General features: G+C 49.7%; 1 protein-coding gene across 1 annotated transcript in view; it reads right to left on the bottom strand.

Annotated features, from left to right (window-relative positions):
- The window catches only part of b3glcta (beta 3-glucosyltransferase a), a 348,327-nt gene that overhangs the window by 198,998 nt on the left and 128,177 nt on the right, over positions 1–21,152 (bottom strand). Inside the window, exon 5 of the mRNA XM_072476984.1 lies at positions 9,504–9,580. Coding sequence (XP_072333085.1) covers positions 9,504–9,580 — 77 coding nt within the window. The remainder of the gene's footprint in view (positions 1–9,503; positions 9,581–21,152) is intronic.

Here is a 21,152-nt window from a genome sequence, read left to right as displayed (position 1 = left end):
CAACAGAGAGATCTATTGACAATCCCCATGTCCTTTGTGGTCACCGTAACATCCCTCCCCCCTCAAGTCCGTTTCTCCCTCAGCACTCCCGTGGTGCGGAAACCTCTTCCACCTCTTCATGATCAGTCTGCGGTCCGTCGAGGATGGAACTCGATCAGGAGGTGTGAATGAAATTGGAGACCTTTGTTTCCATAGGGAGCGCCGAAGTGTTACCGCCGCAGCTTCTCCTCGGTGTCTGTTACAGTCGGGACACCTGCTTTTTCTGCTCCCATCTTGGAACCCAAGTCCTCGTTATCAAGGGCAACATACACAACGTTCTCTTCAGGCTGTTGCCCTGCGCTAGCAGCCGCCATCTCTGTGGCCGGTAGTGATGCTTGTATGAAGAAGGTGGTCCAGGTGTTTCCTCATGACCTTATCCTGGGCTTCACTTTGGAGGGTACTGGTACCGTTTTCTCTAATATGACTCTAGACTCTAGGGACCCAGCTGGAACCATCTCCGAAGCTCTTCACAAAGGCCAGATCACCAAACTTGAATATTCTTTTGTATATCGCAGTCATAATTTCTTTTCAGGTTCTCTTGTTGGGAGTCCCCCCTCCCCACCAGGTTTGGGAACAGTAGGTTTAGTCTCATACAAAGCCGCCGTTCCATTAACAGTTCAGCTGGGGCGATTTCTGCTGTAGTTTGAGTTGTCCTATAATCAAATAAAAGCCATGCCAATTTGGTCTTCATGGACACTGTCAGTTACTTTTTCATGCCGATTTTAAGGGTCTGCACCGCCCGTTCTACCAGCCCATTGACAATGGATGATAAGGTGCTGTTCTACTGTGTCTAATGCGATTGGATTATATGAAGCTTTGGAATTCACCACTGGTGAAGGCAGTGCCATTACTGCAAACCGGAACGTCCGGTATGCCATGCATGCAGAAGCATGTCGTAGTTTATCGATCATAGCATGGGAGGTCCTGGAGCCCATACAATGTATCTCTAACTATTTGGAGTGTGCATCTACCAGCATCAAAAACATGGAACCCATAAAAGGCCCAGCAAAGTCCACGTGTACTCTCACCCATGGCCTCCTGGTCATTCCCATGGATGTAGGGAGGTTGAAGCAAGGAGTTTCTGATTCTCCTGCCATGAATCACACTGCTTCACCAAGTCCCTGATGTCTGATTCGAGACCAAGCCACCAGTCGTTAGCTATTCGCGTTCTAGGGGAGTGTTCAAAGTAATATTCATAAGCTGGAAGGAACAGGGCCCGACACTGTATCCAGGTGGAGGCAATGGCAGGAGGCGGGGAGTTTGCCTTGTCCCCCTTAAAAAGGGCTTGTGGTCGGTCACGATTGTACAACGCTTGCCATAGACGAACTGGTGACATTTTGTTTTACACCAAACACGACCGTCAAGCCCTCGCCATGCAAGACTGTCCTGGATGCATAGGTGGTGGGCCTTCCTGTCCTGCCTTTCCAGCAGTGAGTACCGCTCCAACCCCGTAAGGGGAAACATCTTGTGTCATGGGGAGTTCTTTTTTGGGGTCAAAATTGGCCAATAAATTGAACGCAGCTGTTGGTTTACTTTCTCAAAGGCCTCCACCTGTGGTGCCTCCCAAGACCATTTTTGGTACTTTCACAGTGGTATGTGCATTGGAGACAGCAAGGGGGCTAATTTGTGATAAACTTCCCATAATAATAGACAAATCTCAGGAAGGATTTCAATTCCGTGGTGTTTCTTGGAGTTGGTGCTTCCCTGATGGCCCTCACCTAGTCCTCCACTGGATGTACCCCTTTTTTACCACCCGATAGCCCAAATAGGTCACTTCGCTCGTTGGAAAACACATTTTTCTCTTTTTAGATGTACCCCAGCTTTCAAAAATCGTCACAAGACCTCATCCAGGTCTGCTAGGTGCTCTCGTTCTGAAGTCCCTGTGGCCAGACGCCATCCAAGTACACCGCCACTTTCGGTCAGCCTTGGAGTATGTTCTCTATGGTCCTTTGGAATATGCGCATGCAGACGAGACCCCAAAGGCCAGCAATTAACCTCATTTAGGCCCTTGTGCATGTTGATTGTAACGTATTAGAGTTGAAGATAGGCGTGACTCATATCTAATTGCGTGAACATCTGGCCACCTGCTAGCTTGGTATATAGGACTTCTATTTTCGGCATGAGATGTCTAAAGTTTGGACACTTGATTGACCATAAACTTGTAATCCCTGCCCCACTTAAGGATGAGGACATGAGATGTTGCCCAATCTGCGAATTGCACAAGTCTTATTATATCTAAATTTTTCAGAGGCCCAAACTCGTCCTTAACCTTCTACAACAGGGAATATGGAACCAATCTTGCTCTAAAATATTTTGACATAACATTGGAGTCAACAGAAATTTTGGCTCTGGCTCCTTTTATTTTTTCCAAGGACCTCCTGGAAGACTTCAGGGTATTTGCTGATGACTTCATACAATCCTCCCATGTCCAGCCTGAAAATCTCTAGCCAGTTCAGCCATATCCGCTGGAGCCAATCTCTCCCCATAAGACTTGCTCCCTTTTCCCATACAACGATGAGTAGAAGTTGGCCTGATTGTTGCCTGCAGGTCACCAGGGTCGTTGTGGTGCCCTTAATCCACAATGGCTTCCCCGTGTACGTGGCTAGTCTGGCCCATGTGCCTTCTAAACTCAAGGGTTGGATGCCAGTTTCAAGGCAATCAATTGTCTGCTCTCCAATGACAGGCGGAAGCCCACATGTCCACCTCCATCTCCAATGAATGACCATTTACCAGCACTATTCGTGCGACCTTGGTTGTGATGATAAGGTTTTACCTGCATTGTCTCTGCTCTGTGAGTGGGTATACTTGCCTGGTATGGGCCTGTACTGCACAATGGTTCGTGCCCAGCACGAATCTTGATTTTGGCCTTTCTCGCTATTCAATCCAGCATGCCCGGATACGTACCGGGCGCAACGCCGTCGCTTACTCCAGGGTGATGGCCTGAGAAGGCTTCCTGAGAAGCAGGTTCTCGAGCACCTTTCAGACTGTCATAACCTGACTGCCAGGGGACGTGAGCTGACATCCAATTTGGTGATGGACTACTCACACGGGTGCCTTCAGTTGAGGAATGGTCACTTTTACACAAAGCTCCTCCCCCTTACCAGAGGACATTACTGTCTAATGCTCGTGGTAGCTCCTCAGCCCCTTTTCCTGCGTTCTCCAATGAGAGGGCTATCTCTTTTTCTTTTATAAATTTTGATCACACAATTATTATTTTTTTCAATTCAGGGGCAATTTAGCATGGCCAATTTACCGAACCTGCACATCTTTGGGTTGTGGGGGTGAAACCCATGCACACACGGACAGAATGTGCAAACTCCACACGGACAGTGACCCAGGGCCGGGATTCGAACCAGAGTCCTCAGCGCCGTAGCCCCAGTATTAACCAGTGCGCCACGTGCCATCCGAGAGGGCTATCTCAATGGCTTTTTTTAGATCATGATCAGTCTCCGCCAGTAACCTTTTTTGAGTTGTCACGTTGTTTATTCTGCACACCAATCCATCTCGCAACATGTTAGTCAGGGATAGGCCGAATTCACAATGTTCTGCCAATTTCCGCAATCTGGTCAAAATTTCGGTGTCAGATTCCCTGCCGTGTTAAAGCAGTGTCTCTGGAGGATGATAGAGGGCTTCGGGTCACAGTGATTTCAGGTCACAGTGATTTTGCACAATGTCTACGAGCGCGTCAAAGGTTTTCGAGTCAAGGGCATCTGGGTCAGTGATGCTTTGGGAGACATTCTGTACTTACACATAAATTTATGACTATTTATCAACAGTTTAACTGTGTAAATTATTTTGAAGATAAACTACAACCTTCCGAATATCAGCACTAAATTTTGGAATGTTAGGTGCAAGTAGCAAACATTGGCTAAATTTTAAATAAATTGATGAATAAAATGCCTCCTATACCACCGTCTTATCTTTTTTACATTTTTGGAAAATATGTATTACTTTTTTGACAACCATATTCAAACAAATGAAAATTGTTCAAGTCACTTTTGAAGATCTTCAGGATTGCCTGAAGACATACACTGTCCAGCAAGTAATGCCCAGTTTTATCACCGTTGAGTCATTTTCTATGAAACTGGCTCACTCCACAGCTGGATTTGAATCTCTCATCAGACATGCTGATTAAGTCAGTCTTACGACAGGTTTGTTAACTTTTACAAAATCACAATCAAGAGTTCACACATTTCAAAAACATACTTTTAACAAAAATGGCTATTTCTTACTCTTCAAAATAGTTCTGATTTTTGATCTCATTTCGATAGTGGGTGTGATTCAGTGACGGTGTTGCGCCCGGCACGGATCCAGGCGTGCTGGGTCAACAGCAGGACAGGTCAAAATCGAGATTCGCGCTGGGCACGAACCATTGTGCAATTCACCCACCGTGTTCCCAATGGCGAGTTCCGGATCACGGCCAAAAATGGTGAGAATATCATTAACTCTCATTTGCATTCATTTCAATCTTATTGACGGGATTGAAGTTTAATGTCGATGCCTCCCGGGAATTAGCTGACTCCCCAGCGAGAAGTTGCGTGGGCTTTCCCCTCCCTCCCCAATACCCCCCCCAACCCACCATTTTCCTCCCTCCTCCAACTTTTCCCTCCCTCCCCAATTGCCCCCACACCATTTCCCTCCCTCCCCAAATCCCCCCACGCCATTTCACTCCCTTCCCAACCCCCCCCACACCATTTCTCTTCCTCCCCAAACCCCCCCACACCATTTCCTCCCTCCCTTCCCATCTCCCCCCCCACCATTTCCTCCCTCCATTCCCATCTCCCCCCCACCATTTCCTCCCTCCATTCCCATCTCCCCCCACCATTTCCTCCCACCTTTCCAATCGCCCCCCCACCATTCCCTCCCTCCATTCCCAACTCTCCCACACCATTTCCTCCCTCCCTTCCCAACTCCCCCACCATGTCCCTCCCTCCCCTCCCAACTCCACCCCCACCATTTCCTCCCTCCCTTCCCAACTCCCCCTCACCCACCATTTCCTCCCTCCCTTCCCAACGCCCCCTCCCCCACCATTTCCCTTCCTCCCCAAACCGCCCCCACACCATTTCCCTCCCTCCCTTCCCAACTCCCCCCCCATTTCCTCCCTCCATTCCCAACTCCCCCCACCATTTCCTCCCTCCCTTTCCAACTCCCCCCCACCATTTCCTCCCTCCCTTCCCAACTCCCCCCACCACTTCCTCCCTCCTTCCCAACTCCCCCCACCATTTCCTCCCTCCTTTCCCAACACCCCCCACTATTTCCCTCCCTCTCCTCAAAATCCCCCCCCCACCATTTCCCTCCCTCTACCCAAAATCCCCACCATTTCCCTCTCTACCACCCCAAAATCCCCCCCACCATTTCCCTCCCTCCCTTCCCAACTCCCCCCATTTCCTCCCTCCATTCCCAACTCCCCCCACCATTTCCTCCCTCCTTTTCCAACTCCCCCCCACCATTTCCTCCCTCCCTTCCCAACTCCCCCCACCACTTCCTCCCTCCTTCCCAACTCCCCCCACCATTTCCTCCCTCCCTTCCCAACTCCCCCCACCACTTCCTCCCTCCTTCCCAACTCCCCCCACCATTTCCTCCCTCCTTTCCCAACACCCCCCACTATTTCCCTCCCTCTCCTCAAAATCCCCCCCCACCATTTCCCTCCCTCTACCCAAAATCCCCACCATTTCCCTCTCTACCACCCCAAAATCCCCCCCACCATTTCCCTCCCTCCCTTCCCAACTCCCCCCATTTCCTCCCTCCATTCCCAACTCCCCCCACCATTTCCTCCCTCCTTTTCCAACTCCCCCCCACCATTTCCTCCCTCCCTTCCCAACTCCCCCCACCACTTCCTCCCTCCTTCCCAACTCCCCCCACCATTTCCTCCCTCCCTTCCCAACACCCCCCACTATTTCCCTCCCTCTCCTCAAAATCCCCCCCACCATTTCCCTCCCTCTACCCAAAATCCCCCCCACCATTTCCCTCTCTACCACCCCAAAATCCCCCCCACCATTTCCCTCTCTCCCACTCCAATCCCCCCCACCATTTCCTCGCTCCCCCCATTTCCCTCCCTCCACCTCTGCCTCCCCCCTCCTGCCCTACCCCCCTCGCCCACACCCCACCATTTCCCTCCCTACCCCCCATCCCCCCTAGCCCACCCTCCCCCATTTCCTTCACTCCCCCATCACACTGCCCCTCTTCGGTCATTCTGCTCTCCCTCCAAGGGTCTATGTAACATTACTCCAGGGTGATGGGCCTGTGTTGGCACTGTCAGCAGGTCAATATACAAGACAGGGGGGTGATGGGAACTCACTGAGGAAAACCCCGGTGCGCCTCAGTTTTTGCAAAAGTCTGACTCCTGGATCGACATTCTCCGCCGGCGGGAGTCTCCGTTTTGCCGGCGCCCGGGGGTTTGCCGACGGCGTGGGGCTGCCCCACAATGGGAAACCCCATTGACCGGCCGGTGTTACGGAGACTCCCGCCGGCCGGTCGGGGCAGAAATGTGGCGGGGCGGGTAGGAGAATTTCGCCTCTGGCTTTTTACTGAAAACGCGCTCACACCCAACCTCGGAACAAGGTCTGCATTGGGGGATTGAGATCTTGCACCACTGTGCTGCTTGGCTTGGGGTGGGGGGGGTGTTATGCTGGCAGGTCTCCTGTGTAGATTAAAGTGACAGAGGCGTCACTTGTATGACGTGTAACACGTTTTAATAGTCAACATTTCACTGCGACACATATCCATTCCCTCTAGCTACAAACGGTGACCTCACCAGTGCCCATACCGTGCTCACTCTTTTTGATCCTCCACGTCTAGTACTATATCTAGGTGTGCCCCCAGGATGCACATCAGAGGTGGAGGCAACCTGCTGATTTCTGTCCCCGGTAGCCTTTGATGCTCTTGGTGGACATTCTCTGGAGGACCTGGAGCTGGGGTGCCCTGTCTGACTGACTGATGTCACTGGTATCGCTGTGCCACCCAGTTCTGCCCGCTACGCTTTAGCCGGTGTCAGGAGAGGGGGATTTGCAAGAAATGGAGACTGCCGTTGTCTCCTTGGTGGCAGGCCTCCATCGTTTCATCCTCCCTAACAGTGCCCGTAGGCACGGAGGGGCAGCTGGAGTGAGCTCCAGAGGCCTCTGAGCCATCTGGCGTGTCCTGGATGTTCCCCATTGTCTGCACCATAGTGCTGTTGCCGGCAGCGATGCTCCTCAGTGCTTGGGCCACGCTCTGCAGTGCCTTGACAATGTTCACCTGCATCTGGGACACATCCCTCATCGAATGCGACATGATGTCGAGGCTCTCAGCCATGGTCGTCACAGACTGAGCCATGCCTTGGACACCACCAATCAAGACGCAGACATCATGCTCCAGGATTTCCACTGCGGTCGTCATCCCAGCAGTGTTGACCTCGGTGCCACATTGTCGGCACCATCCCCTCCGCCTGAAGGGTTTGGAACTCCTTCAATAGGCCTCGCAGTCACTGGTGTGTCACTGACATCCCCTCCTGAATGTCACGGCTGTGTCCTTTCATCTCCATCAGCTCTATGAGAAACTTGCCCAGAGGCTTGGCATCAGGCTAGGACCAAGCTGTGCCCAGGGATCGAATAATCCTCCAGCTGCTGACTCTCTTGGACGTTTCTGCCTCCACCTGATGTGCATCACTAACTGTGTGGTGCTCACCAGATTGTGCCCCGGTAGCCTGTCCATTAATGTCGCCCACCGAGGTGTGTGTCTCTGTGCTGACAGAGGGTGCAAGTGAAAGCTGTGATCCCTCGATGGTAGTCTCCTCAGAGCTCACCTCAGCGGTGGTCTCTTGGGTGGCGGGGGGACGACAACAACGACTCTGGATGGCCCGGCCCCATTGGATGGTGATCCTGCGAGAGATGGACATATGGTCAGTGAGAGGGAAGGATCATTTTGTCTGACATCAACAACTCGCTTGAGACAGTTCATCTTGGTGAAAAGGCAGCAGATCCTCACCTCTCTGAAGCAGGCCAACCTCGCGCTATGTGACTGCTCTTTCCTCGGGCAACCCCGCGATTTACAGGATCCGTTTCTCATAAGGGGGTGAGAACTCTAATCTCTGGCACACCACCCATCTTCGTCCTTTGCCGTTTATTATGGGTTATCTTCTCATGCGGGAACAAAGAGAGGGCATCATGAGCCACACGCTTGATGGATCGGGGGGATCTATAGCAGGTGGCATGTGTGGGCACCACACCTGGCCATCAAGGGGCTGTGCTGGTGGGTGCAAAGGGTTTCTGATGAACAAGAATGTGGGATGGTGCGAGGTGTCAGCAGTGATGGGGGAAGGGGGAGTGGGGTGTGGTTTTGGGAATTTGAGGGATGGCAAGTGGAACTGATGCCAGGAGAGTGGTGGTAACATATCCTTGCAGCTCATTGGAGGTAATTTGTCTTCTTCCAACATTGGGCGGCGGTCCTCCTGTTCATACTGCCCATACTGACAGCCGCTGCCACTGCCTTCTAGGTGGCATTGCTGACCCTGCTGCTGGTCCTCTGACCCCCTCGGGGGAAAGAGGGTATCCCGCCTCTCATCCACAGCGTCGGGAAGCCTGGCCTGATTGACATCCCCAAAGCAAGGAGAAGGTCTGTGCACTACCAGGCTTGTGTATTGACTAGGAGGGAGTGGTGATGGAGCGTTTAAAAGCAACTTCCCCTTGTCAGCGGCGAGCTGCTGAGGCGCAAATAGACCAAATCAGATGGCGAGGCAGCCAGTGATGGTGAGAATCTCGTGCGGGCTTATTTTTGGCACAAAGTGTCGTTGAATATGGGCCGCGATCTCGGCAACAGGGCTGTCGCAAAACACATCGCCAAATGCACCCAAAATTGGGCTTCGAATTTTTACCGTTGAATTACGTCTGTATATTCTGTATACATGTCGCTGCGCAATTTTCAGCAAGTGCATTGATACAAAAGATATGAATCCCATAAAAATTATTCACACTTGAAATTTAAAATGTAATTAGTTCAACTTCAATTTTTTGGAACCTGTTTCAGTTCATTGTTGCTCATAAAATAAAAGAAGCTTACAATTTTATGATAACATTTCAACAATGAGAGTCTCAGCCAACATCCCAGTGGGAACTTTAATTACATTTTAGTTCCCTACTCAAAACACAAATTACTGTCCATTAAATAGGACAGATCGTACTTTCTGCAAATTGCAGTTCTTGTTTACTTTACTCCATGGCGTGCGCTAGTTGTGGGGTGCAGGTGAAAGATATATGGATGGAATATTGTTCCCTATTTTAAAAATGGATTCCAACAAATAGATTTGGGGTACATCGTAAATCAGTGAATTCGTAATTATTTAAATTATATTCTTTCAAAACAAATGACTATGTTATCAGACACTCAAACCCGACTTCAGCAGCAAGCATCACTGAATATATGCCTCTTATCTGTAAGCAGGAATGCTTCAATTTTCCATGGATTCTATCTGCTTTGGTCGAGATACTTACTGTGGTATTATGGGAACGATTGTCCAAGCCCCTTCATGCTTGCTCAATTCATGAATAAACAGCACAGTAGGTGGATACTATGAGAGGAAAGAAAGATGAATATAGTTAAAATGTACTCAGTAACCATCTCCATTTTGCTCCCAACATCATTTCTATTGAAACGTCCGTCATGCTGTTGCTGGGATACGCTGAACCATGAATGTTTCAATATGGCTAACAGCATTAACACACATACTTGGGGCCCAATTCACTCAACAGTAAATACTATTCGGCCATTTCACTTATAAAAGACCTAATCATCTTTTATTGCTCGCCTTCAATTCCCACTGGGGTCGTGTCCCACTTTATCTCTTTAAATTTGTACAGCTTTTTATCCATCCTTTCTTATTGCACCCCAGCCAATAATAAAAAAAATGATCTTTATTGTTACAAGTAGGCTTATATTAACACTGCAATGAAGTTACTGTGAAATGCCCCTAGTCGCCACATTCCGGCGCCTGTTCGGGTACACAGAGGGAGAATTCAGAATTCTCAGCTGGTACGGGAATTGAACCCGCGCTTGTTCTGCATCACAAACCAGCTGTCTAGCCCACTGTGCTAAACCAGCTTTGAGACTTCACTACACCAACCCAATACATCAACATTTAATAAAAGAGCCATGAGAACCACAAATATCTCGATACTATTCTCTGGAATTCATCCCTAAACTGCTCGGTCTTTCTCTTTTATAAAAAAATCTTCAGAAACATTTCTCCAAACCACCTCTCCTTTCTGATTTGGTATCTGCCAAATAGGCAGCACGACCGATGTCTGGGTTTTGAAAATGCAATCTACTAAGTGTAGTACCTGGCTTGCCATAGTCATGTGACTCTGCCATGAGGCACGCCCTGTAGACCGCCACTTCTGTTCAGTTCAATAAAGTCTTTCACAGAGTCAGACACTGATGAAAACTACTGACCTTATACATGAAACAGTCTAGATTGCATTGGCTGAGAGGCAGCAGGTCAATTGTGGTGTCTCAGCTGGAGTACAGAAATAAGAGCCGGATTTTATTGAAGGGTAGGTATTCCCTGTGTGCAAGCTATAAATGGGAAATGACTCCATGTGTTACACTAGCGATGAACAAATGAGGCCACTGCTAGAACCGCTGTCCTATTGAAGGCTGGAAGTATAGTAGCCTCGGTAGTATCCTCAATAAAGCAGGCCACTGCTGAGGCTGCAGAATGAGAGAGCAACTTCATGCTGAGATACCTCAAAGTCAAGGCAAGATTTTTTTTACTTATTGTGTTGGGAGGGCTGGGTTTTGGTAGCTAAATGCTTGCTGTCACCCAGTGGGCAGCTGCTGGGAATCTTAACATTGGGAATAACCCATGGCAGTGAGAAGATGTTGGAACATGTGGGGCCAGAGAATCCCCGCGAATGGGCCACGCCGCCCCGACGCGATTCTCCGCAGTGCGGAGAATCGGCACCATTGGCGCTGCCATGGTTGGCGCGGCGCAGTCGCGGGCCGCTCTACGCGGCCGGCCTGCCGATTCTCCGGCCTGGATGGGCCGAGCGGCCGCAGGAAAAGAGCCGAGTCCCACCGGTGCCGTTCTAACCTTCTCTGAGCCAGCAGGACCTCGGCGTGTAAGGGTCGGGTGGCGGCCTGTGGGTGGGGGGGGTGGTCCGACCCCGGGAGGGACCTCCGATGTTGCCTCGCCCGCAATCGGGACCCACCGATCGGCGGGCCGGCCTCTGTGGCTGGGGGCCTCCTTTCCTACGCGCCGGCCCCTGTAGCCCTGCGCCATGTTGCGTCGGGGCCAGCGCGTTGAAGGAGGCCACTGTGCATGCGCGTGTTGGCACCGGGGCCACTGCGCATGTCCTCCTTGGTGCCGGCACAACTGCGCATGCGCAGGTCCCGCAGCACGAACCGCTCCAGCGCCGTGCTGGCTCCCTTTTGGAGCCAGAATTAGACGTTGGAGCAGCCCGTTTTACGACGGCGTTTACGACGGCGTGGACATTCAGCCACGGGATTGGAGAATCCTGCCCCAGGCTCCCCTCCTGATGCCATTTCACGAGGGCTCCTGCTACCCAGCTTCTCTCCAAAAGTAAGTTAATTCAGACAGCTCACCCAAGGAAAGTTGACTTGCTCCTGACTGGCCCGCCCCCACACCCATAATGCGGGTGGGCTAAACAAGGGCCGAGTGAGACCTATGCCCAAGTCCCGCTTTTGGACACTGTCAGCCAAACCAATTGGCCAGCACCTGTATTAGTCACGGCAGCACAAAGTGTGCACTAGTGAGGGCTGTCAGGACTGTAAGAGAAGGACGAAGGCGGCCTACGGATACCCGGAAACGGGCAAGTCCAGGGTATTGGGCAGAGAGGGGCAGGGGTGAATTTAAGGCTGAGGGTGGTACAAAGAAAGGAGACGGGTTTGGTAACAAATTGACCTGGCTTGCTAACAAGCCAAATTGACCTTGAATTATCTTTTTAAATGTGGCGGGCAGGCTGCCAATTTCAATGCCTGCTCACACCTACATATTATGGAGGTGAGCTCGGGGGTGGCTGGGAAGGTGGTGGGGTGGCATCCGGCCTTTTTTACATGCCCCTCCACTGAAACCATGTCATGCAGCACATGTAAAATGAAGTCCAATCTTAAGCAATAAGTCAGTCTTCCAAATTATATATATTTTCTATTGTGCATTATATCACCTTTAGCCTTTAATGGCATATGATGGGAGGCTTACAAATTACAAAGATAATGATGAAGAACTACAGCCTTGAATGTCACCTGCAGTCACATTTTAGGATGTCTGATCATTTTCTCACAGGAGGTTTTAGAAAAGAAAGTTTCATTTAAATTTTTAGGTTAAATGTAAAATGTATTCACCCACTTCTAAACAAAATGTCGGGGGAGGGATAGGCACATGATGTGAGCGCAGGAGCGGGTGCATTGTCATGAACTCTGGCTCTGCTCGTATTTTTTTCTTTTCTTTATAAATTTAGAGTACCCAATTAATTTTTTCCAATCATGCATGCATCGAATGATGGCCGCCTTCGAAGATGGTGTCTTCATGGATAATTTGGGCTCTGCAGTTCAGGTCATGAAAACTCACTTTGAGGGATGAGAGGGTACCTTTTGAAGAGCGGTGGAGGCACATGAGGGGGTTCTTGCACTCGAAAAAGCATTATCCCTGGTTAGGGGCCGCCTTCGCATTGTCAAAATCCTATTGTATGATGTGTTGGGTATCCTGATGGGTTCGGGAGATGATGCCGGGCAGGATGCCCCCCTGATCCCTGTCCCTGTCAGGAGATGGGAGATGAATCTCTAACTGAGTTCAAGAATTGGCTGCCATGCTTTGGTAATCTTGATTAGAGAGGCTGAGTGCATGAGAAACCTATCCTGTTTGCGAGGTCAGAGGGTGGTAGGGCCCACCGATCACTGGTCCTATATCGTCCTATTCTCGATGCACGAGGTGAGGGGTTGGAGGCGGCCGAGCCGGTCAAGTAATTTCCCCCCCATGTTTAGGATGTGGACTGCCTCAGCATCGGTGAGAGGGCATGTTGGAAGCAATGCCTCGTGCTTCGATCGATGGAATCCTGGGGCGAGCTTGTTGATCCTGCCTTGTCCTTTGCCTTCTCCTGAAACATGGAAGACATCACTATCGTACAATCACCCCACCCCACTCCCAAGACCTTTCCACCCCTCCAATTCTTCGAGAATCCTGATTGCGATCATGTTGTTGACTTGTAAATGAAAATCGCTTATTGTCACAAGTAGACATCAAATGAAGTTACTGTGAAAAGCCCCTAGTCGCCACATTCCGGCGCCTGTTCGGGGGGGCTGGTACGGGAATTGAACCGTGCTGCTGGCCTGCTTTCAAAGCCAGTGATTTAGCCGTGTGCTAAACCAGCCACTTTCCTCATTGTTGTCGTTTTCCCGAAGAGAAGTGTGAAATATGAAGGTGATGACTTGTGCCGTTGATTATCCTTATCCTGTTACCATTTTGAGTAAATTATGGAATGTGCAATTTGTGCAAAGTTTTACTCCTTCTGGTAATTGTGTCTTAATCCTTGTGCGGAGTTGGGGGAGAAGATGATTTCTTTGCCACCCACGGTCCAGTTTATGAAGACGAGCTGGGGTGGGATGAATATGGTTGATGGGGTTAGTTTGGTCCTCACTGAGATTGAGGATAGCCCCCTCAGTTAGAGCTAATCCATTTTTGTTTTTTCTTTTGGATTTGTACATTCTTTGAATTAAGCATCAGTGGGCGGGATTCTCCGGAAAGATTTCCGTGTGGTAGCAAACAGGAACTGCCACGAGCTTCCCGCCACTCGGCCCAGCGAGGCCGGCAATGCTATTCAATGTTAATTTGTCCACTTAGCGAGGCCTCACGGGCTTCTCGCCGCAAACGAAGGCTCGCCAGCACCGTGCTCGCCAGACCTCCCGCTAACAAGGTCGAGCAGCTCTTAAGCAGCTCTTGCACAGCCAATCCCAGTCAGCTCACAACAATGGTGCCCAGGAGACCCGCCCCAAGATTTGGGGATACAGATCAGGCCAGGCTCCTAGATGCAGTGAAGGCCAGGAGGGATGTCCTGTTCCCCCCCCAACGTCCAGGAAGGCCAGGCATAGGGCAGCTAGTGCTGCCTGGGACGAGGTAGTGGCAGCTGTGAGCACCGGGAGTGTGACCAGGCGGACTGGCCTCCAGAAAAAGATCAACGACCTACACTGGGCAGTACAAGTGAGTAGACACCAACATCCCCATCCCACCCCACCCCACTCCCAAGACCTTTCCACCCCCCAATCTTTTAACAATCGTTATTATTGTCACAAGTAGGCTTTCATTAACACTGCAATGAAGTTACTGTGAAAATCCCCTAGTCGCCACACACCGGCACCTGTTCGGGTACACGGAGGGAGAATTCACAATGTCCAATTCATAGAATTTACAGTGCAGAAGGAGGCCATTCGGCCCATCGAGTCTGCACCAGCTCTTGGAAAGAGCGCCCTACCCAAGGTCAACACCTCCACCCTATCCCCATAACCCAGTAACCCCACCCAACACTAAGGGCAATTTTGGACACTAAGGGCAATTTATCATGGCCAATCCACCTAACCTGCACATCTTTGGACTGTGGGAGGAAACCGGAGCACCCGGAGGAAACCCACGCACACACGGGGAGGATGTGCAGACTCCGCACAGACAGTGACCCAATCGGGAACCGAACCTGGGACCCTGGTGCTGTGAAGCAACAGAGCGGCACGGTAGCACAGTGATTAGCACTGTTGTTTCACAGCGCCAGGGATCGAGGTACCATCTTCCTGCACTGGCGAGCGGGGCGTTCCTTGCCCAGGCCCAAGAATGAAGCAGAGTCCTGTTTAATAGCAGGTTCATTCTCAGCACTGCAAACGCCAGGAAACACCCCGCTCAACACACACAAAACGGGACTCCGTTGCATTTCCATTAAATCATGCCCCAAGAAAACCGTTCAGCTGGCTCAACAGTGATTCAGCAGTTAGGTATTCACTCAGAATCTGGTCATCTAGATTATGACCAGCGGGTTTGGTCATCCTCATAGAAATGACATTGTAGGAATAGACAGTAATGTCCAGACAAGGCAAGATAATATTCAAAGTCATACTGACCTCTATAAAATGCTGAGGAAGGCCATTTGCAGGATGTCTGTCAGAATGCTGAACAAGTATATTTAAAATTGCGAAGCCACCTGTCCTAAATGTGTCTGTTTTAATGTCACGTCATGACTTGAAAACACAAAACTGGCCTTTGATTGTACCCAATTTAGCACAGCTTCAGCAATGGCAGCACCTCGAGACTCTGCAAAGACAATACAGACAACCTTTGTACCTGCTACCTGGAGCAAATGGAATAGGCCCACTATTTAAATTCTGTTGGGAGTACTTACCACCTTATTCCCATTTGTTTCCTGCTGTCAGCCAATTCAATCACACACTTATTTATCAGCTGCCAGAAAGCCCAAACTTCGAATTTTTCAGAGGAAATTGAATTTTCCTCTGCATTCCTGAATCCATGCCATTCTTGTAGGCCTCTTTAACAAGTCAGGGATGTCTCCCGTGTCAAACGCACATCCACGCCTGATAATGTTGGGTCCCCAGTGTAAGAGGGGGATGAAAATTGGATTTCCTAACTCTCACTATTTTTGTCAGGACCCGCACGTTTAGCACACCGAATAAACATTTCTCTTCTTTAGTGAGTCGTGACGGAATAAAGTGCAGCAACGTTCCTTAACCTTTTTCCGAATCTTTTAAACTATCAAACACTGCCTGCAAGCAAATTAAGTGTCTGGCAGGAAGGGGGGATTGAAAGGAGGATTCTCTTAAAGCCACACTTAGCACACCTGAAAATCAGCAAGAAAGAGTTGTGTGCCTTCAAGCTCAAGAGTATCAATAACTTTTATAATCTGAAGTCTAGAATGAAAGCTGTGCCAATCCAACTGCTGTACACAGAGTTATGGGTGAAACAGCACCAGTAGCCTAAATGCCTCGTTCGCCAAGTACAAGGCACCAAGGCAGGAGGCAACATAATGCAGAGTGCCTGCAGGTGCCATGTTATCATAATGATATAATACCTTGGGTCTATTTACTGAATAAGATACAAGGCACCAATCACTCTTATGGGATTGGGTAAACAAAGTTGGGCTCACTTATTAAGACTAGGCACATGAGAACAGTTATACATAGGTCTAATGCTTGAAGACATCAGAGCTGTGTGCGTGCTCTGCTCAAAGTGAGAGCGAAATTAAGACTGGATCACATGACACATTTCCCTTCTACTAATGTTATGCTGCTATCCCTTAAAGGTGTGTTTGAATAGCGAGAAGACCACGTGGGATGCTGAGGAACAACCCACCCAGGAGATTTGACAGAAACATGGTAACATACATTGATATGACAGAGAGGTGATGTCAGAGGAGGATGCACTTATCCCAAGCGGTGGTGGCTGAGCTTTGCAACATTTTGTGAGAAGATCTCCAATCAAGGAGAAACCAAAGGCATGCACCTCCAGTAGCCTTGAAGATGGCCATGACCTTCATTTTCTTTGCAACTGGTTCCTTCCAAAGCTCCACGTCTGACCACTGTGGGGTCTCACAGTCTGCAGCCCACAGCTGCATCCATCGGGTAACTTGTGGCCTTTTTTCCCAGGGTGGGCACTTCATCTCCTTCAATACAGATGCAGCACAGACAGAGAGGGAGAAAGGATCTGCCTTGGTCTCAGGATTCACCCAAGTGCAAGGTAGTTCACTGTATTCACATGGCCATTAAGGACACACTGTCTGAATACTGAGGCATGTCAACCCCAAAAGCTATCACTTCCTGAATGTGCAACTTTGTGGTGACCTCAGAAGGTCTTTTCATGTCTGCATCTGCATCCTGGTAGTTGCCATGATTCCTTTATCCTCATGGAGTCTGGGCTGCCAAGAATATTTAGATAGGGTGGACGTAGGGAAGTTGTTTCCATTAGCAGGGGAGACTAGGACCCAGGGACACAGCCTTAGAATAAAAGGGAGTCACTTTAGAACAGAGATGAGGAGAAATTTCTTCAGCCAGAGAGTGGTGGGTCTGTGGAATTCATTGCCACAGAGGGCGGTGGAGGCCGGGACGTTGAGTGTCTTTAAGACAGAAGTTGATAAATTCTTGATTTCTCGAGGAATTAAGGGCTATGGAGAGAGAGCGGGTAAATGGAGTTGAAATCAGCCATGATTGAATGGTGGAGTGGACTCGATGGGCCGAATGGCCTTACTTCTGCTCCTATGTCTTATGGTCTTATAGACCCACCTGATGTACAACTGATACCTGGGGATAAGGGCTACCACCTGAAAGTGTGGTTTCTCACACCCCTGTGACATCCCAGACTCAACAGCCGAGAAGCTACAGTGAGAGCCTCCTTCACATGAGAACTCTTATTAACAGGCCATTGGCCTTCTTTGGATGAGATTCAGGCGCCTGAACTGCTCAGGCCCAATACAGAATGCACTTCACAGAGTCTCCCAAATCATTATGGTACACTCTATTTTCCACTACTTGGCAAGGATTTGCTGGACCCAGGGGAAATGGGACCTCTCCTCAGATGAGGAACAGGTGGAGGAAGCACTATGCGCCAGTGAGAAAGGCAAGGCAGAAAGCCAATAGGAGAGCCTCAAGAGACGAGAGAGAGATTGTCCACATACAGACAATGAAGAGTCTGTGCAGAATGTCATAGTCAGCAGAGACCTTTTCATACAACAGTGCTTCATGTGGTGAAAATCTACCATGTAGGTTAAAATCTATCCAGGAGATCAGAGCAGGTTCTTGGCTACACCAAGGGGTGGCCATTGGGACGATCCTGTGATCCAACCTGATGGAGGATTGATTAATCACATGTGGATACAGAATTCAGGCCATTGAGATGATAAAGACTTTGGACAACATGGACACATCCAAAAATGTGTAAATATATTGTACACAGCTATCATTTTCCATAAAGGTATTTGTTATTTTCACATCTAAACTTGATCAAATTAGTATCCTAATGTTTTTTAAAATATATTTTATTCCAAACAAAATCAGTACACATACATCAACCAAATATAAAGTTGAATCAAACAGCTTGTCAATTTCCCCCCTAAACTACAACACCCCTTCACCCCCAACAACACCCCTCCTTCCCACTGGCAACAAATAGATCCTCAAATAAGGACAGAAATATCCTCCATCTTACATAGAAACCATCTTCTGACCCTGAGAGCAAACTGGATTTTCTCCAGTCTGACAAATTTGTACAAATCCCCCAGCCATGCTGAGACCCCCAGTGGAAGTTCCGACCTTCAACTCAATAAGGTTCACCGCTGGACAATCAGATAGGCAAAGGCCAAAACATCGACCCCCTCCCCCTTCGCCGCTGGACAATCAGATAGGCAAAGGCCAAAACATCGAGCCCCTCCCCCTTCGCCGCTGGACAATCAGATAGGCAAAGGCCAAAACATCAACCCCCTCCCCCTTCGCTGCTGGACAATCAGATATATTGGCAAAGGCCAAAACATCGACCCCCTCGCCCTTCGCCGCTGGACAATCAGATTGCAAAGGCCAAAACATCGACCCCCCCCTCCCCCTTCGCCGCTGGACAATCAGATAGGAAAAGGCCAAAACATCGACCCCCCTCCCCCTTCGCCGCTGGACAATCAGATAGGCAAAGGCCAAAACATTGACCCCCCTCCCCCTTCGCTGCTGGACAATCAGATAGGCAAAGGCCAAAACCTTGACCCCCTCCCCCTTCGCTGCTGGACAATCAGATAGGCAAAGACCAAAACATCGACCCCCTCCCCCCTGGACAATCAGATAGGCAAAGGCCAAAACATCGACCCCCTCGCCCTTCGCCGCTGGACAATCAGATAGGCAAAGGCCAAAACATCGACCCCCCTCCCCCTTCAACAGTCCTTACAAATCTGAAACACCAAACATCGCCCACAAAGGGCACGGCGACATCTGCACACCACTATTTCCGACAAACTTGAAAATCATTGCCCTGAAATCCCCAACTTTGTGTACCCTCAAAACGTAGGAGTGTGGTTTGCCAGCCCCCTCCCACATCTCTCACATCCATCCACCACTTCCAAGAAAATCCCACTCCTACAGGCCCAGAGTTATATGGGCCCTATGCACCACCTTGAACTGTATATGGCTCACCCTCGCACGGGAGGAGGCCGAATTTATCCAGTGCATTATTTCCCTCCAGGCCTCCCACCCAAGCTCAATTCCCAGTTCCACCTTCCATTCCGATATTTTTCCTTCACTGGCACCTTCTCTGTCTCCACAAACCACCCATAAATATCCTCAATACTCCCCCCCGCCCAGCTCTTCCACCCGCCCAGCTCTTCCAGAGTTAACAACTTATCTAACAACATGTGCTTTGGCTGCTATGGGAATGAGGGCAGCTCCTTGTGTGCAAAATCCCGGACCTGAAACTATCTAAATTCACTCCCCCTTAGCAATTCGAACTTCTCCCGCAATTCCTCTAGCCTTGCGAACCTCCCCTCCACAAACAGGTCCCTAACCCGCTCTACACCCTTCCCAGAAAATTGCATCCATCCCTCCTGGTATAAACGTATGGTTCCCACATATTGGGACCAAGACCGAGATACGTCCGATATCAAAGTGTCGTCTCAACTGATTCCAAATTTTGAGAGATGGCACAACGACGGGACTGCTAGCGTGCCTAATCGGAGAAAGCAGGAGTGGGTCCGTCGCCAGGACCCTCAAGCTCGTCCCCACACGAGGCCTCCTTCACCTGCACCCATCTTATGCCCCCTTTCCCCACCGGCGTCTCACCTTCTCCACGTTTGCCATACAATAACAGTACGACAAGTTTGGGACCGCCAAACCTCCACCCACTGATCTCTCTGCAAAAAGTTCCTCCAAATCCGAAACATCTTGCTTGCCCAAATAAAACTCACAATGAATGTATACACCCTCTGGAAAAACGCCTTAGGCAGGAAGGGACTGAAAAGTAAATAAAATCATCAGCAAAATGTTCATCTTCACGGTCTATACCCTCCTCACCAGGGATAGCGACATCCCACCTCTTCAAATCCTTTTTGACGCCCTCGGCCAGACTGGTCAGGCTCCAGTTATGTATTGTGGCCCAAACATGGGAAATACCTCATTTTTCGCCACGTTCAGTTTATTCTCAGTAAATGCACCGAACGTCCATAGAAGGTCCATAATTTTCTCCATGCACTCGAGTGGTTTTGCAATGTATAACAATAAATCATCCACATACAGTGGCACCCTACCTCCCTCACAATGCCCTACCACAGCCCACAGCGCAATCGCCAAGGACTCAATAGCCAACACAAACAAGAATGGGGACAGCAGGCATTGTTCCCCTATGCAACCTAAAATACCCCAAATTCATCACTTTCGTCCTCAAACTTGCTGTGGGGGATGCATACAGCAACCACACCCATGAAACAAATGTCAGTTCAAACCCAAACTTCCTCAGGATCAGAAACAGGTACCTCCATTCTGCCCTGTCAAAGGCCTTCTCTGCATCCATTGATATGATAACCTCTGGCGCTCTACCCCTTGTCGGGGTCATTACCAGATTCAACAGCCTCCTGATGTTGCTTGTGTAGCCACCTAAAATGGCTGATTCCCTATTAATTTGGCCAAAACCTGATTTAAAATGGCTCACCGAAAAGGCTGATGGGAAAAGCAGCCAACAGGACACAAACGGACAGCTGCTGACAGAATAGCGTATTCGGCTCTGGGGAAGTCGGCCTAGATCGATACTCAAGACCATTAGCAGCACATCAACCCAGACATCTGCAGTTTAATCGGCTATGCCCGGGAACAATTGCAACATATTAGCAATTGAATGCCGGGCCAGACCTGTCGGCGCCGGCAGTGGCCGAAACAAAGACAGGTGAACGACCACCCCCCGATCGGGGAATCGCCCCGTTATTGGATATATCGAACCCAGTGATTGGGAACAAGTCCAATCACTTGGGACTCAGGGTCAAGGGCCGCCCCGAGAGACGGGAAGCCCCGGGACCCTATAAAGTGAGGGGCCAAGTTCAGATCGCTCTCTCTCTCCCTTCTTCTCCTGCTCGAGACTTTCGCAAGAACATCAACCAGAAACAGTAAGTTTGACT

The sequence above is a fragment of the Scyliorhinus torazame genome, chromosome 15 (genome assembly GCF_047496885.1).
Source record: "Scyliorhinus torazame isolate Kashiwa2021f chromosome 15, sScyTor2.1, whole genome shotgun sequence".
Classification (NCBI taxonomy): domain Eukaryota; kingdom Metazoa; phylum Chordata; class Chondrichthyes; order Carcharhiniformes; family Scyliorhinidae; genus Scyliorhinus; species Scyliorhinus torazame.
Note: the sequence above shows the minus strand (reverse complement) of the source record. Positions and strands in the feature narration are given on the sequence as shown.